This window comes from Nyctereutes procyonoides, unplaced genomic scaffold (assembly GCF_905146905.1).
Source record: "Nyctereutes procyonoides isolate TBG_1078 unplaced genomic scaffold, NYPRO_anot_genome, whole genome shotgun sequence".
NCBI lineage: Eukaryota > Metazoa > Chordata > Mammalia > Carnivora > Canidae > Nyctereutes > Nyctereutes procyonoides.
In genome coordinates this window covers 13058641-13077615 of record NW_026575151.1, presented here as the reverse complement: position 1 = coordinate 13077615, position 18975 = coordinate 13058641, and the positions used below count along the sequence as shown (strand labels likewise).

At 35.2% G+C, this 18975-nt stretch overlaps 1 protein-coding gene across 2 annotated transcripts in view; it reads right to left on the bottom strand.

The window, feature by feature from the left end:
• Nucleotides 1-3129: 3129 nt before the first annotated feature.
• The window catches only part of G3BP2 (G3BP stress granule assembly factor 2), a 33627-nt gene continuing 17781 nt past the window's right edge, over nt 3130-18975 (bottom strand). The window contains exons 3-12 of one of the 2 annotated variants that reach the window (XM_055313025.1): nt 17833-17914; nt 16873-17046; nt 15737-15827; nt 14770-14872; nt 14077-14257; nt 13000-13098; nt 8465-8567; nt 7129-7257; nt 6465-6583; nt 3130-6040 (exon numbers count right to left, since the gene is read on the bottom strand). In XM_055313025.1, coding sequence (XP_055169000.1) covers nt 5768-6040; nt 6465-6583; nt 7129-7257; nt 8465-8567; nt 13000-13098; nt 14077-14257; nt 14770-14872; nt 15737-15827; nt 16873-17046; nt 17833-17914 — 1354 coding nt within the window. In that variant the 3' untranslated portion in view covers nt 3130-5767. The remainder of the gene's footprint in view (nt 6041-6464; nt 6584-7128; nt 7258-8464; nt 8568-12999; nt 13099-14076; nt 14258-14769; nt 14873-15736; nt 15828-16872; nt 17047-17832; nt 17915-18975) is intronic. The other variant, XM_055313026.1, reaches the window with a different exon arrangement.

The following is an 18975-nucleotide window of genomic DNA, read 5'->3' as shown; positions in this document are numbered from 1 at the left end:
AGAGGTCTGTGGCAAAACAGATTTTAAAAATGTGTTTGGGAGGCATCCAGGTGGCTCAGTCGATTAAGCATCGACTTTTTGATTTTGGCTCAGGTTATGATCTCAGGGTCCTAGGATGGAGCTCCGAGCTCAGCAGGGAAATCTGCTTCCTCCTTTCTCCCTCTGCTCCTGGTCTCTCCCTTCTCAAATAATCTTTAAAAATACTTGGAAGAGGGGATCCCTGGGTGGCTCAGCTGTTTGGCGCCTGCCTTTGGCCCAGGGCGCGATCCTGGAGTCCCGGGATCGAGTCCCGCATCGGGCTCCTGGCACAGAGCCTGCTTCTCCCTCTGCCTGTGTCTCTGACTCTCTCTCTCTCTATCATGAATAAATAAATAAAATCTTTAAAAAAAAAAACAAAAAAAAATACTTGGAAGACAGGATAGGACGACAGCATAAATGCAATGTAGTAAAAAATACTAACAGGTTAACACTTGTAGAGGACCCACTACACTGTTTTAGGTGCTTCATAGATTAAGACACTGAGCATCCTCTCAATCACCCACCTTACAAATGAGGAAACAGAGGCACCAAACAAGAACCACCTCTGAATGATAGAGGTGCCATTGAAGCCAAAGCCCTCCTCTTGACCATTTTACTATATGGAAGTAAAATTGTTCCCAGCTTAAATGAAACCACTTAGATAAAGTTTGTCAGGAAAGAGACTGAGGACAGAAGGGACTGGGCGCAGGGGTGGTTGACATGTGCAGAGTTGTGAGGTGGTAAGATCCAGTACAGAAAACAAGAGCAGTTAAAAGAATATTAAGTCACAAAAGTGAAAGAAAGCATTTGAACACTTAACCAGCTTTATCAAATTCTTAGAAGGTAAAAAAATCTCAGATGAAGGATGAAGAGGTCAATGTGGCAATAGAAGCATAGTAATCTGTGAATGTTTAATTCTGAATCTGCATTTATAGCATTTTGCTCAGTATTTGGTAATGCTAAAAAACACTTTCCTATTCTGAAGCACGTCAAACATAAGATGTGCATACAAACAGATTTGAAGACTGCAGTCTCTATTTGTCAAAAAAAAAAACCCTCCAGAAACTTCATTACTTAGGAATTATCTAGCTTAATGACATTAAATGATTTTAAATAATTACTCTTTATCTGAACCTACTGAGATCACAAAAGGGAGATTTCTTTCATGATGTAATACTGTTCATTTATCCCGTAACTTTAAATAATTTAGAACTCTGGCATCAAACTAACCAAAATAGTCTACTACTAAATAATTAAAGTCTTATGGAACACAGAATAAAAAAGGGGGAAAAATAGGGTCTTTGGTCTTCCACAGTTAAAATATAAATTATGATGAGCAAGTTATCCTAAAGGAAAAATATGAACATCTGTCCATTAAATTCTTTCACTTGCCACAGAAATCACGTAACAGAAATGAAGCATCTTGTGTGACTAAAGTTTTCAAATATTTCATTTCACATACACATAAGTCTCCTGGACCAAATGATTATTGAAAACCAAATCTGGGGATCCCTGGGTGGCGCAGCGGTTTGGCGCCTGCCTTTGGCCCGGGGCGCGATCCTGGAGACCTGGGATGGAGTCCCACGTCGGGCTCCCGGTGCATGGAGCCTGCTTCTCCCTCTCCCTGTGTCTCTGCCTCTCTCTCTCTCTCACTGTGTGCCTATCATAAATAAATAAAAATAAAAAAATTAAAAAAAAAAAGAAAACCAAATCTGAAGCAGCAAATTTAGTGTAGCATATACACTTTATCCCTCCTAAAAAATGTTTTTCCCCTCGTCATCAAGTTAGGTAAATTATTGCAATTAAAATTGAAAGTGAGGGGCAGCCCGGGTGGCTCAGCGGTTTAGCGCCACATTCAGTCCAGGTCTTGATCCTGGAGACCAGGGATCGAGTCCCACGTCGGGCTCCCTGCATGGAGCCTGCTTCTCCCTCTGCCTGTGTCTCTGCCATTCTCTCTGTGTGTCTCTCATGAATAAATAAAATCTTAAAAAAAAAAAAAAAAAAACTGAAAGTGAGGGCAGCCCGGGTGGCTCAGCAGTTTAGCGCTGCCTTCTGCCCAGGGCCTGATCCTGTGGACCTGGGACCGAGTCCCAGGTCAGGCTCCCTGAATGGGGCCTGCTTCTCCCTCTGCCTGTGTCTGCCTCTGTGTTTCTCATGAATAAATGAATAAAATCTTAAAAAAAAAAATTGAAAGTGAATTTACTATACACTTATAAAAACCTTAAGTCTTACTTCCTTGACAGTATGGAAATAATGATTATTCGGGCTTCTCTCCAATACAAACTTGTGAAGACTGATTCAAGGAATCCTCATCAACAGTGTTACAAATACATCAGCAGGAAAAAATCATTCATAACCATCCCTTTTAACAAGTCTCAAGTTCTAAAATCATATATGCATTAGGACCTAATTTTTCATTTGAAATAGTCACATTTGCAAGTATGTATTTTCCATTTAATATTCTTTTAGAGCTTGACAAATTTGTTCCAATTTCTGAATTGAGTCATGCCTAATAACTTCAGATGTCCTTCTGAGATAAGAGGTACCAATCCTTTAGAAAACTTAAGTTTTGGTTTTTCTCTAAACATTTAATAAGTAGTCTGATTTTGATCATTCTCACCTTCTTTATACTTATTCTCTTCTGCCATTCTTTAACGTGTATGCCAGTTACCTAAGTGAACTGGGATACATCTCTAATCATGTCAGGCGTACTTAAAAATTTTTTACTTTTTTAATAGCGAAAGGGAATATAAGGGAAGGGAGAAGAAATGTGTGAGAAATATCAGAAAGGGAGACAGAACATAAAGACTTCTAACTCTGGGAAATGAACTAGGGGTGGTGGAGGGGGAGGAGGGTGGGGGGTGGGGGTGAATGGGTGACGGGCACTGAGGGGTACACTTGACGGGATGAGCACTGGGTGTTATTCTGTATGTTGGTAAATTGAACACCAATAAAAATTAATTTATAAAAAAAAAAAGAAATCAAATTTCACAAACAAGCAGCCATTGGTTTTAGAACAATTCCTTATTTTTACTTAGGTTGTATGAAATGCAATTGGGAAAAAATACTTTGGAACACAAACCTACAGATTAAATTAGGGACATAGATAAATGCTGCAGACATCAGTAGTTTATTGTTTGTTAAGTCCAAACACATTCAAAATGGAAACTCAAAGATTACTTTTCCACCCGAAACAATTAGATTCTACTAGCATATAATGCTTAACACATTACAGCAATAAAGATGGTAATCCATTGTCTTCTATACCTACTAAAGCCAAGATGGTAAAGCCAATTTGGTTGCAATAGTGTCATAAGGATAGAATATTACCATCACAAAGAAAAAAAAAAAAAGCAAATAACAGTAATGGTTAATGAATAGTTTTACTCTGGTTCATTGAAAAGGGGACAAAATGTTAAAAGTCCACAGTACTGCAGGTGAACAATCACCATGTAAACTTCTCCATGTGATGTTTTAATGTTTTATTCATGGTATGTAGAGACTGAAGCTGAATGGCTCTTTAATTTTCTATTACACTTAACATTTCTCATTACTTTTGGTGCCAGAACACAGTTTTCATGGGTGGCAGGGCAATATCCTAGATTGGAAATTATATATATATTTAAAATGGGAAGGAAAGGAGTAGAGGAAAAATATACTATAAAACAAAACACTGACAATAAACCACTTATTTAAAAGTAGTTTGAATAAAGGCTTCAAAACTCAAAAGTAATTTTCTGGTAAGAACTTCAAGTACTATACATCAGAAAGTGTAGAAGTGTTCCAACAGGAAAAAAAAATCTTTAAGCCCCCCAAAATGGAAACTATGAGAAATCTGTGCTCCCAAAATATATGCAATAGTGCAAGACTTTTCCCCAAACATGGAAGACCTCATTCAAGGGAGAAAAGAAGGACAGATTTAATTTCACTATATTGCCCAGTACATGAAAAACAACATATGTGCATCATTTGCTAGTTTACTAAATAGCAAACAGTTTTATAATTCAGAACCAGTTTGCTACTATGTCAAGTGCATTTTTAAATTTGTTTTTTTACTAAGAATGGAGAAGTCTTCCATGCTAACAAGCAGCTTTAAGTGGTCACACTTAATTTACCTCACTCCTAGCCTGAAACATCAGAAACTGTTATGTACCCGAATGCTCCAAGCATAAAATTGGATATCCTTCGCCATACTTGCGGTTTACTGGAACTTGCAATAAAGACAGACAATAATCCAGCAGCTACAAACTTTGCTCACAGAATTTAGAGATCCATGTAAAAATAAAAGATGTCGTCCCAGACTTAAATTCAGAGCCACTCGGGTGCTGACATCAGTTCAAGAATTGTGCAAAATGAATGACAGTTCCCTGCCCCCCAAATAGAAAATGCAAACACTTAGGAGATGCTGTTCTTTTCTCTGAAAATTGCAGTATCCTCACTTCAGGTTTACTTGCCATTTATGGAATCTGACTGCTTTCAAAATGTCATAAAAAATGTACATCGAGTTGATTGGCTTTTCCGAGCACCTCTCAAGTGATACACTTCAACGTTCACATTCATGCTAAAAGTCAGTAAGAGACTTACTCAAATAACTGACTTCCTCCTTCCCTCTCCCTCCCAAACACACAAGACTCCCTCCCACAGAGAACACAAAGCTGTTAACTGAAGAACAAGGTAAATAATATGCTAGTCAATTTTACTGATTTTAAAGATACTGCAATTTTTTATACACTTCAATGATTTTTCAACATTTTGCAGCTGTTTGACTTTGCAGCACAGCAATTCATACACTAAACTGTACAAAATTACCAGCAAGACTGGAATGATGTATTAATAGAAGGCACCATCATGCTTATTACATTACCAGAGAACAAAAATACAGTAAAGACAATTTTCACTGTACATAGCTTAAAGAAAGGAAAAAGGGAGGAGTGTGTTGAGCAGCCAGCCATCCCTGTACTGAAGAGGGGCAGGTAGAAAAATCTTAGATATGGAGCTACTAAATCTGGTCTAATACTCAAGACCATAGCATTTGAAGTTCTGATTTCTGTTATTTAGAGTTCATGACTAAATGATTCCCTTCTGGAATATACTTGTAGTCTTGTTAAGGTTTATGTGTACACACGCTGGTCACTGCAAGCAGATAAAATGCCCTCATCATTTCACAAACTATTCTCTACTGGAAAAAAAGATGAAAGATTTTTCCCCCTGTTGCCTCCTGTTGCAGATGTCAATGTTAATGAGTTCAGGAGTACCCATTAGTGCATTTTGATGAGTGCATAACAAGTTTCTGTTGGGTTGTATTTTGGGAGAGAGCCAAGAAAAAATGCAAGATTCTCCAATTGCACAAATTGCACTATTTGTGTTTCCAACATTAACAGGTAGAAACAATAACACTTAAACAAAATGTGCAGCAGAGGATTTTTTTTTTTTGACTCAAAGGACCTGAATTCAGTTGGGCATGTCCTTTTAAGTTCATTTTGTTGTAGACAGTTTAAGATATGGTCATTTCTCAGTCCTTAATTCTCCAAGTCTAGATTTATAAATTAACAATGTGAATCCTGTTGTGAAATTGGGGAAATAATGTCCACCTCAATTTAACTCATAACCAAAAGATGCTTTTCACAACAAAGAAATGATCAAAAAGGCTGTGTCACATTCCAAAGCCAAAAAAAAAAAAAAAAATTTAACAAGAATGCAAACACGATGAATAATGTACCACTGCCAAGACTCTGTAAACAGTGGAGCTTCAACGACGCTGTCCTGTGAAGCGGCCTTCCATTTGCCCGGTTCCTCTACCAGAGCCAAGTTTCTGTGCCATGCCACCTCTCGGAGGAGGTCCTCTTCCATCCCGGTCGCGCATCATTCCACCACCTACTATGCCACGTGGACCACCAGGACCTCGATCATTGCGCCTAATATCCCTGCGATCATCACCACCACCTCTGGTTTCTCGCTCTCTTGCAGCTCTTGTTTTTTTCTCTTCCACATTTAAGCGTACTTCCCCTCGAAACATAATTGGCTTTAAAAGGAGAGAAAAAGATTTACGTGGGCAGGTTAGACAGCAACTGTCATGTATTCCCTTATCTACCAAAGTAAGAAAATCCTGACAAAAAACTTCTAGGAAATTTAATAGGCAATCTAGTCCAACCTTCTTCACCAGTGCAAACAGTGCAATTTAAAATAATCCATACCACAAATTGGACTGTTATTAAGTAATTGTGTGGTAAAACTTAAAAACAAAACAAAACAAAAACCCAAAAAACACCACACCTCACACTTTAGAATGACTAACAAATCTTTATTTTCTGCATATTTTCTAATGCACTAGTTTTAGCTTTACTATTAAGGAAAAATCTTCTATCACTTTAAAATGCATCAAATTAGCATTACATACAATAGGAATAAAAAAGTCTTAAATTATGTATGCCTTTTCAATCACTTACTTTTGCAATTAAGATTCTCTGAACTGGTTCAGAGTCATCAAAAACCACAAAACCAAAGTTTGGAAGCTTTCCCCCAACACCCTTGGTATTGATGCGAAGTTCAACAACGTTTCCAAAACCTGTGAAAATATATATTACACCAATGGTTACTTTAATAGAATACTTTGTAGCTTTAATTATTGGGGTGAAATAACTTTAATCTACTCGAACTATTTCAAAACAAAAGTTGCAAACTGCTACATCCAGTGACAACTAAGGTACGTTCACTCATACAGGTTATTTGCATAAAGATGCCAATGACTAGCCTGACCCTTGTTTTGTTACCCTCAATTAATCCTCTCAAAAGGAAAGTTTCCTGCATGGTTTTACAAAAATGATATCTTCTATTTCTGACTTATATTTGCCAAAAGAATCCTACTCCTAAACATAAGACTGAATCAGCTCATTCTTCTAACCTCTACAACTAGGTCAGTCAACACTAAGTACAGTCATGGGGAAACATCTAATATAATCTTCTACCTCTTTCTGATCAACTAAAGTGACTGGTACATGGAGATACACACAGTTTACAGAGATATAAATTTTTTTAAAGTTCCAATTACATTATGAAAAAAGCTTTATTCTCCCCACTTAATTTTCTAATAAAGCAAAATAAACTACTCACTCATGAAGAACTCTTTCAGTTCATTTTCATCAATATCATGTGGCAAGTTACCAACAAAAAGTTGATGACTGTCTGGATAGCGAATTATCCTACGGTTGTCAGATTCATTCTGTTCAAGATCTCCTCTGCCTGAGAAAAGGAATAGGACAGATTAATTAAAGTTTATAATGTCAAAACAACTAAGTTCAAAGCAATGAATGAACAATAGATATTCCTGTTTTAGTTTAATAAGATAGTGAGCTCCTTGAACAGAGGTGGAAGTGCCTATTAATTAGTAGGTTAGTTAGAAAACAACATGACACTAAGTGTAAAGTAAGGGTATTGACTAGATTGCTAAATGCCTTCTTCTAAGATCTACTGATCTGATTATATGAAAGTCCAACATTAGTACAAATATTCCTCCTTAACCAAATTCTTGCCATCACCCAGGAACCAAACAAATTTCAGATAGTAACATCTGTCCTAAATATTTGTTTAGTATTTTGAAGTTTGCAAATTAATCTTTGGTTGTATGAAATTATAGCCAAATCAGTAAATTTAATAGTAATAACATCTCATTTAGATATCCTGTATACATATTAATGTGCTCAAATTTATATAAATTTTATTTGATCCTCCCAATAACACAAAGAACACAGTGAGGCATGTAAGAAAGGCATCACACAAGAAAAATTTGGGTAATAACTAAATGGCACAAGAGAAGCTCATAATTAAGGGTCTCACTCAAGATCATAAACTCAAGGAGTGGCAAAGCTAGGACAAATCCCAGTTCCCATGACTTTCTGGTTTAGGAACACATCACTTTATTTTACTTTGTGGGAAAAATTACATAGGCTATTGATGGGTACTATATCTCCCACCTCCTCCCAAAAGCAATCTAAACATACTTATAGAATTCAAATAGAGGTGCTACATATATTAGCTAACAATGGAAACAAGTCAAAAATCATGGCAACTTACTTAATACCTAAGACAATCAAAATAAGAAGAATCAGGGTGTGCTTATTGTTTATCTGTGAAGAGATAAGAGTGCTAAGTAAGAGAGTAGGTTATTGGCAGCTCGGTTTTGAATTCTTAAAACCAGTGACAATAACCAAATAAAATCTGTCTCAAAATTTTTACACCTTCAAAATATAGGTCTCCATCGCACATCAACTAATCCTCCCCTAAAAGTTAGTTTTCTGCCCCAGACTGTACTTTAGCAAGCTACTTAAATCTTTTAAGAAATTTGGTACTCAAAGGAACTGTATATAAAACACATTATAGTATTTTAAGTTCAGTATTTTCCAACTTTCCAAGTACTAAATGGGAAAGGTCACAGAGGGGGCTGACTCACCTGGTCTTGGTCCTCTAGGAGGGAAACCAGGTCGTTCTCTAGGTCGTTGTTCACGCACACGAGGTGGCTGAGACTGAACTTCTGGTTTAGCTTCAACTCTTGGCTAAAATACAAGGGAAAAAAAACACATTATAAAGAAACTCATTCCACAGGAGACAAAACAACTAAAGCAACCACCAGCGAGTCACCAGCAGACATAATGATATTTTTAAGTTTAGAGTAATTTTAACATAGTGTCCTATGTATATGAAGAATAAATTTTTATAAAGATATTCTGTACCAATCTAGGACTGTAGGGTAGGTTTGTTTTCTCATTCAAGGATATATAACTCAAAATAAGCTGCTTTTTACAACCACATTTTTTCAATAAATTTACATCCACATTGAGACAGCGTTAGAAATACAGCTACAAAAAAAAAAAAAAATCACAAAAATGCAAGATGAGCCACTCCATGTAAATACATATGCAAAATAAACAGCCATCTTTATTTTAGACAAAATTACAACATATACTTCCTAATTATCTATCTGCCCTTCAAATAGAAGTGCTTAGAGCCAATAACTTCTAAACCCCGTACCATAAATCTTAAAAATCAGTGGATAGTTCAAAATGTACAATTTAGCTTACTCTAGCAACTAAAAAATACCTTTAAATTAAAATTAAATAATTAAGACAGAAACATGTATAAAACACCTCAGAATCAAGGAGTCCTTTAGCTCCCTATTGTTCTTCCTCAAGGGAAAAGTAGGCAATTATTTAAGGACTGATTCCAACAACTTTAACTGCACCTTGGGCCGGCAGCAGGCAGGGAGTAATAGGACATTTTAAGATGATTTCTGCTCAGGCTGAATTACACACATATAATTGACTATTTTAAGACAAAATCTGCATCTGCTATTACCTTTTCCTTATTAATACAGTAACATCTTCAATATTCCCATACTCTTTGGCCATCTATTGCCCAAATATTTATGGTCCAAGGAAGAGACAAAAATACATGCACTTTCAAAAAATGCTGAAAACACTCAGCAGGATATGAAGAAAATGTCCTCAGTCAGAACACTAGTGATTTCAGCCCTGTTTTTATGACTATCTCTGAGGACATCAGTCCAGCCAGTGTCTCAAACTCTTCCATCATTTATTTATCTGGAATACCATTACTTACAGGGACAAATTTTGATATAAAGAGTTATGTTTCTTTCAAAAATGACAATTTGCTGTAAATGATCTCACCCACTGTAATCAGAAGGCATATTAATTCCTAACCTAGCAGTTTTACCAGGTGTCTACCTCTTTCCAAGTTGTTTTTTTCCACAAAGATTTCCCATTTCCCTCAACATCAAGTTGCTCTCCATGTTCTAGAACTTAGCTAGTTAAAAAAAAAAAAATAGAATTTAGCTAGTTAAAAAATTATTTTTTTAACTCTCACCAGTTTTCTCAATTATATATTTAGTCCTTATAAAGACTATATCTTATTCATTTCTATACCACCACCAAACCAAGCACAGTGATGTTAGGCACAGATGTTTGTTAACTTTTGGTTCATTTAAAGTTATTTCTTCTTTTTTTAAAGATTTTATTTATTTATTCATGAGAGACACACAGAGAGAGGCAGAGACACAAGCCAAGAGAGAAGCAGGCTCCCTACAAGGTGCCTGGTGTGGGACTCGATCCCGGATCCCAGAATCATGCTCTGGGCCAAAGGCAGATGTCCAACCACTGAGCCACCTAGGCATCCCGGTTCATTTAAAATTAAATTACATTTTTAGTTCTTTAATACGTAGGCAAATGTTCTATGCCTACAAGGGATCCTATGTTATAACCCCGAGACCACTGCTATCTGTATTTGAACGCTATATGATAATTTGACCTGAAATGTGATGCCTGAAAAAGGCAGTTATTTACAAACTTCACTAAGGGGGCCTAAAAGCACCAACTTACTTCAGTATGAACATAAAACAGAATTAAAGAATAGATGCACCCTAACAAAACTTGAAGTTAGTGTTTAAGAAATTAATAAAAATAGCAAATGTACCTTTTAATCTAAAAATTTCAGAAAAACCTCAGGCTCATTGAATCCAAATAACTTAAGAGGTGTCCTCACTGACCTAATTTAAATTTTTCAAAACTGATTACCAAATCAAAAATAACTCCAAGTAGCAATATAGAAAAGTTCATTATCCTTTAAGCATTTAAAATTAAAAATGAACTTAAATAATTTCCAATGTCTTTTAAATAATTCATAGTGAGATTTAGCAACCTTTCAGAAGATACTGGATGATGCCGATACAAAGAGAGAGAGAGAGAGAGAGACCAAAGACCTAACAATATTCAATAACTGATTAATTGGTCAACCCAGCCAGCTGTGCATTTGCAATTCTTCAGACTCAATTTCATGATTAAAACTATATATTCCAATAAGATAAAATGGCTAACATACCACATACTACACTTTAGGGCCTTAAAAATTAATTCCATGCAACCAGAAAGTGTTCAGGTGACAAATTCCACAAAAGAAAGTCAAACAGAATATAAAATAAAAATGGAACCATCAAATCAAACCAATAACAGCAGATAAAACCACAACCAATAAATCCTTCAACTGAACATGAACTACATATATTAGTCAATTTCCAGACAAAACTTTTTCAACCAAGAAATTAACTTACCTACTTCTAAATTAATTCCTATGAAATACCTTAAAATTAAGTTTAATTCTCCTTTTATTAAACTATGCCAAAAGTGTTAATGAAATGGTATAGCCCACGAAAATAATAAAAATGAGGCATTTATTAAATCAAGTGGAATAATCATGAATCCATTCAAAATATAGCCTAAAAAGATCAGAAAGTTTTTAAAATTTTATTTATTTAGGTGATCTCTACACCCAACGTGGGGCTTGAAGTCACAACCCCAAGATCAAGAATTGGATGCTTTACCAACTGAGCCAGCAAGGAGCCCAAGAAAGTTCTTTTATAGTTTCAACTGTACACATTTATATGTCTTTAATAAGGGGATGGGTTGGAAAATACAATCTAGTCTCCTACAATTAAAAAAATAAGTTACTTCAAAATTTAAAAAAATGTTTCCCCTGGGCAAAAAGATAGGCTCTAATATAATTTAGATGTCTTAAATATAGTACTTTTCTTCTCTGATGTAAATGGAGATAGATTCCCCTCCAAAGGACTAAAGAAACCTCTAGATTTACATGAGTCACAAAGGGACTCTGGTGTCTAACTGCATAAATTCAAAGCCCAGTCCTATGCTATTTATACACAGCTGTCTGACCTTAGGTTGAGGCAATTTACTCATCTGTGAAACAGGAACAGTAACCACTCTCACAGGGTGACTGTGAGGATGAGATGAGAATGAATATAAAGTGCTTTATATAATGCCTGGCACATACTAAAGGCATAATAAGCATTAGCTATTTTAACTAGCAGTAAGTTTAAAATAAACGTAGCCAACAATCAAAAGATGAAGTAATAATCCAAAGGATTCCAAATGCAAATCTCATAAGAAATCAGCGTTTCAAAAGAAAATTCAGAAGTCACTCATGAGGTTTTCAGATGGGCTGGCAAGCACAACCAATACTTAACAAATTAATTTTCTTCACTAAGACAGAATTCTGGTTTGTGATTTGACATTAATCAACATTTCCTGAATATGTTAACTGAAAAAAAAAAACAGGTTATCTTGAGGCCACGTATTCTATTATGTAGCTATGAGTACCAATGCCATAAAACTGTCTAGTGATTACTATTTTTTTGAAACCTCAATGTTTCACTGTTAAGAGCATGTAAGAGGCATACACAAATAATTGTATGCGTATAAGCATTTTATTTTTTTGCGTATAAGCATTTTAAATATAAATTTTCTAGAATAAAGTTTGACTCAAAATGTAGGAAAAAAAAAAGAACTGAATACCTTTTAACTGTACTATAAATTTAATTAGAATTTAGTTAATTCTAAACTACACCTAGTAAACACATCAGGTAGCCAGTGTCTTATTTTCAATGTTTTTGGAAGCTCTGAAATGGGCAAGATGACAAACAGATGAAAAGCAGAATACTGGAATGATCAGTTAAGTGAACACTACAGTCATAAGTTGGTACAGGCTTCAATTAAACAGAGTGAACCACTTACAGACTGAGAGCTTAGGCAGTTTTTTAAAGTTCTCTATTTTTTTAAAACAGTGATTGCCATACTACTTTGTGCCTTTCCAAATTTCTTCCCTAGAATATTTTTGCTAAATAAATTTTAGAACTTTAAAAGGAACATATTTTTTTTTTGTTATTTTAAGAAGCCTTTTAAATGACTCTATCAGTAAAACCAACTTAATGTGTATTTCACACCCAAACCCCAAATGATGATAGAGATTTGGCATTTAAAGTGGGTGCACTGACATTTAATACAATTTTTTTTTGTATATTTAATCCATAATTTGATTGACTCATTTAAAGAAGTATAAAAAAAGATAAGCAATTGGCAATGTTAACAAGGATACAATCCAATGTGTTCACAGATTGGTTACCTGTGAGACTGGTGCTTTAACATGGGGTGGAATTCCAGAGGAAGAAACAGTACCACTAGGAGGCAGGTTTTTACTGGTCACTGAAGCCCAGGAGAAAGCCTGCAGGAAATGCAACAAACCTAGACTACTAATCATGGAAAACCACCAACATTCCTATAGGGAAACTTCCAAATATATATTTTCTTTTCATTTCTAAACTATTGTTCTATATTGGAGGACTCCTCAAAGGAAAGGCACACACACACATGCCAGTCTATGTGCCAGCTTTCAAAATCTCATTTTGCAAGATTATTTGTTTTGTCTGAACTACTAAATAAATCCACAAGCAAGTTCCTATATGCTCTAAGGAGATGATCAATGGCAAACAAAACCACTAACTACACATGCTAGAAAAATAAGAACCTAATAGAACCAATTTCTTTCCCCTTTTGGGGGAAGGTAAGGTGTGTGATGGTGTTGAGGGGAAGGATAGGAAAGAAGAGTACTCACTGGAACTTTAACAGACATTCACAAATTAAACAAGGAATCTCCTCTCACTACCCATATATATTTTAACCTACTTTACAGAAAGATAAAAGATGTTTTAGGTAGGCTTAAATGATACACTATGGGTGTCACGTATCTTTCCAAGACAGTTTAATAGGTGTAGTAAGGAAATTGCTCCTATTTTAACCAGAAATAACATGTATCTCTTCTTTTAATAGCCCAACTTGTTTAAGTTGGGCAACTTCATGACTCCAGTTGCATCTGTGCATAGAGGACTTATACAGAATGGAAGAGCAACTCTCAGCTTTATACATGGACTCAAATAATTTCATGTAAGAGACTAAATAAACACTGCATACAGACAAGGATCAATCATAAGTTTCACTCTCAGGGGTATTTTGAGGGGTTGCGGGGCATGAATACAAAGAAATTCCCTCAGGATTACAAAACCCCCACAGCTCCCATAAACATTAAAAAGCACAGTTTACTATATTAAACCATTTAACATAAGAGAACAAAGGTCATGCTTCATCAATGGCACCAAATGTGAAAGTGTGCTGTTATAGGCCTAAAGACTTCCTTTGATCTAACCTTTGGTGGTTCCTGTGGCAGAGAAACAGGTTCTGCAGGAGGAGGAGAAGTAGACTTCTCCTCCAACTCTTCTAAGTTCTTCTCCTCTACTTGTGGCTTTAGTTCTTCAGTCTTTGTTTCAGAGTCTGGCTCAGGTTCAGGTTCATGAGAGGATTCTTCCAAAGGCTCCTCTATGCCATTACTAAAATAAAATATTTTGTTCATTTTTCAGTATGAGCGAAATGATCAGTTGTAATAAAACAATGTAATATTTCTCTAATCTAATGGCCATAACTGGTAATAAGCTGTTTTGAAGCAGAAGTCCAATAAGAAGGCAGAAGGGAATAATAATAATAGTCTTAAGCAGCATTTCTTTAACCCTGCCATTTTAAAATGGGATTGTTAAATTACTAAAAATATTTACTTGAATACTAACTATAAATAAACCTCGTATTTATAAAAATGAAATGTTCTGTGTATTCCTAACTATTCTTATCAGTAAGTAAACACTGTTTTGGGCAAGACCATATTCAATTTGTTATGTAAATAAAACAACTCTTTCCAAAATTTTTTACATATATATATTAAGTACTCAAATACTGGCCTGATACCTTTATCAAAAATTTACTTCTAATAGTAATTCCAGTAACAAAAACCACCTTGCAACTACATTATAGTTTAGACCAAATCTGGCCTTGCAAACACTATTCTTACGCCACGGGGTGAGCTTCATAGTAACCACTATCAGCATTTTCTTGCACAGGTTCTGGAGATGGTTGCCTTTCTTCTTGTTCCTCTTCTACCTCATCTTCTGATTCTGACAATACATAACACACATTTCTTTTTCAAGAGGCTCAACAATTTCATATGCATACTTTTAATGTAAGTGGTAAGTTTTAAAAATTGACCTATTTCTCACTAAGGTGGTTCAAATGCAGCATTCTCTGTTCTCTTAACAATTAAAGAGCAAGAAAGATGAAGTTTGGTATTTACTCCATTTTTATTATTTTTTTATGTAGGTTCTACACCCAACGTGGAGCCCAACACAGAGTCAAACTCATGATCATGAGATCATGACCTGAGCCAAGATCAAGAGTCGACACTTAACTGACTGAGCCACCCAGGTGTCCCTATTTTTAAAAAAATATCTAGTAATTAGAAAAGGGCAGGAAATAAATGATATTAAACCATAACTCAGTTTCCTATGTCCCATCTATTCAATAGTATAATAAAACCAAATATATATATAGTAAATAATTATGGTATAGCCAAAAAATTGGCAGTTAACAAAGATATATTAAGTGGAAAAAAGCAAGCTTTGAACCACCACAATTCCATTTTTACAAAAATATATATTGCTAAGGATATGACTCAACAAAATGTTTGATTATATACAGAGGATAAGAATGAAATTTGGTTTACTTTCTATGTCTGATTTTTATATAATGAACACATACATACAATGAACACATTTCTTTTTACCAAAAGGGAAAAAAGGGGGCTTGACTCAGTTACAATAGCAGTAAATTTTTTGAAGTTTCATATTTTTTTTAAAGTTTCATACTTAAAATAAATAAACAAATAAATAAATAAATAAATAAATAAATAAATAAATAAATAAAGTTTCATACTTTTCATGCCCTTAAAGAGTACCAATAGAAGCCGCCTATCTTAACCTCACCTTCATCAAGTTCTGGTTCAGAATCACCAAACACTTCATCTTCATAACGAAACATATCATTATGAACATAAAACTTATTTGGAACAGATCCCTACAGGAAAATGAAATCCAAATATTCCATTAAATACACACAAACGTGACAATGAATAAAAAGAACAAATTACATGGCACATGCAAAATCTATTTTTTTTTTAATTTTGTTTATTCGTGAGAGAGAGAGAGAGAGAGAGAGGCAGGCAGAGGGAAACCAGGCTCAGCACTGAGCAGAGAGCCCAATTGGGGCTCAATCCCAGGACTCTGGGATCAGGATCTAAGCCAAAGGCAGATGCTTAATGACTGAGCTACCCAGGTACCCGCAATATCTATTTTAACACTATAAAATATAATGTAGACTACATATAATTTTCTAGAATAGAACATGCTATATTAATATAAAGTATACTGTAGACCATTCAAATACTGGAACTCAAGAAATGGCTACTCAACAGAGAACCAAGACTGATTAACAAATGATACTTTGCCATTTTAACATAGAAATTACTAAATAAGATTTTATATTATTCCTGTAATCTTAGGCATCCTATTGTTATGTTATCAATAGACTTTTACTTCTAAATAGGCAAAGTGAAAAGAAATTAAAAAGATAGGCAAAGTGTATACACACACACAAAGCTCAAATATATTACAGTTGACCCTTGAACAACACAAGTTTGAACTGCATGACTCCACTTACACATGATTTTTTTCTGAGTTACTGTAAATGTATTTTTATGTAATATTTTTCTTTCTCTAGCCTACTTTATTGTAAGAATACAATATATAATTATAGAATACATATAAACTATGTAATATGTATTAAATGACTATTTATACAATCAGTATGGTTTCTGGTCAATGATAGGCAATCAGTAGAGTTAAATTTTTGAAAAGCCAGAAGTTGTATGTAGATTTTCAACTGCACAGGAGGCTAGTGTTCCTAATCCCTGCGTTGCTCAAGGGTCAAATGTTTATCAATAGGTCCAATATCAATTTCTCAAATTTAGCTACATGCATAACCTGAAGACACTCTGGACACTTCAAGAAACGAATAACCAAAAAAATCATACAAATGAAAATCAAGTGAAATGAAAACTTACTTCAGGAGCCAGAACAAAGGTTTGCATAAACTTCCTCTCTGGCTGTCCACTATTAGATAGCAAACCCATGACCTGGACAACTACTCCATCACTCAAGGTTGCATGAGCATCCACATGACGAATTTTAGTATGACATTCACTGAAGTTCAGAGATAATACTTTGTGGTGTATATCCTTTAATAGCAAAAAAAGGAAGGAGGAAATACAAACTGTTATGATACTTCATTACTTATTACTATAGACTTTGATTACCTCACAACTCTAAAATTTAACTATGTAATCTTTCTACCTCACTTGAATTTTTTCCCACCATAATACCTTATTGCCAGGTTGATATTCTAAACCAACATTTTCAACATGTTACAGTTCGACATAAGAGATCACTACGGCTACCCCATATTAAGCAGTAATAAGGGCTTTGTATAGCTCTCTCCCGCTATTCTGTATTAAGTTTTTAATCATTCACACAACTGTGTTGACTACTCTTTGACCTCACAGCTGATTTTACTTTATTGGGTTTGCTGGTGCCATTTCTTCTACTTTTAATTTCCTCTTGTACGGTAAAGCCAAATTCTATAATTCACCATCTAGCTAAAGTCCCACATCCTCTATAATGTCATAAGGCACTTATGCTTCTGTGGATTCTTGTAACGTATGGTTTAGCCTACATCTGTATAAATTTACTACACTGTCCTCAATTGTTTCCTGTATAAAATACATCAAAGATAGATAATATCCCATCTTCTTCTTTGTATCCGACCCAGTTTAACACCTTGTTTCAAACACAATGGATACATTATAAGGACTGAAAGCTCATTTAACAATTATTGTAACATAAATTCTAGTTACAAGCAATGATCACATTCAGGAAGAAATCCATGAGCACAAAAAGGCTATTTTCAATTATCTTAACACACAAAAAAAGAAAAAATCTAAAATGTATAGGAAATTGATACTTACATTTTGGCCATAAACAGCCTCCTGGGGCTTTCCACTAGCATCTACTCCACCATGAACATAGGAAGAATTCCTGCCATAAAACCTATAAAGCCAATAACTGATTAACATTCAGTATCAAGAGAAGCCTAAGAAACAGTAAAGTTCTGGTACAAAAAGACCTAGTTTGCATGTGTGGCTCTGTCACTCAATAGTTATATAATATTGATAAAGTTACTTATGGTCCTTAAATTCCATTTCCTTGGTTATCAAACAAAACAGTTACTGCATAGGGTTATTCTAAGAATTAAATGAGTAATGAGAGAATTCTTAATGTGCCTGGCACACTGAAAATACTCAATCACTTGCAATTCTCTTCTGATTCCTATCACACCTACTTTTTGAAGTGGAAGAATGAGATTCAAAATACATTCTAAACACTGATGCTGTAGTAATTGATCAGTTTTTCTCTTTAGATAGAGTTACTTAGATTTGTTCGGGAACCAGATGCTCTTTAACTTTTTACTCAAAATTCCAAGTGATTACTAATTCCAAAAACTTAAAGCAGTTTATTTAGATTTACAGTAATTGAAATAATTGAGACCAAATAAAATCTACATTATTTCAGTATTTAATATCTCATTAATATTTTATACTGCTCTTAAGTACATGATTCTCTGGCATTATCTAAAACAATTAGGGACGTCTGGCTGGCTCAGGAAGTTGAGCATCTGCCTTTAGCTCAGGGCATGATCCCTGGGTCCCAGGATCGAGTCCCACATTGGGCTCCCTGCAAAGAGCCTGCTTCTCTCTCTGCCGGTGTCTCTGCCTCTCTCTCTAATGAATAAATAAATAAAAATTTTAAAAAATAATAATAACAGGGCAGCTCAGGTGGCTCGGTGGTTTAGTGCTGCCTTCGGTCCAGGGCGTGATCCTGGAGACCCGGGATCAAGTCCCACGTTGGGCTCCCTGCATGGAGCCTGCTTCTTTCTCTGCCTTTGTCTCTGCCCGCCCTCCTCTCTCTCTGTGTTCTCTATGAATAAATAAATAAAATTTAAAAAAATAATAATAATAAATTAAGGGCAGCCCCAGTGGCCCAGAGGTCCAGTGCCGCCTTTGGCCCAGGTTGGGATCCTAGGGACCTGGGATCAAGTCCCACACTGGGCT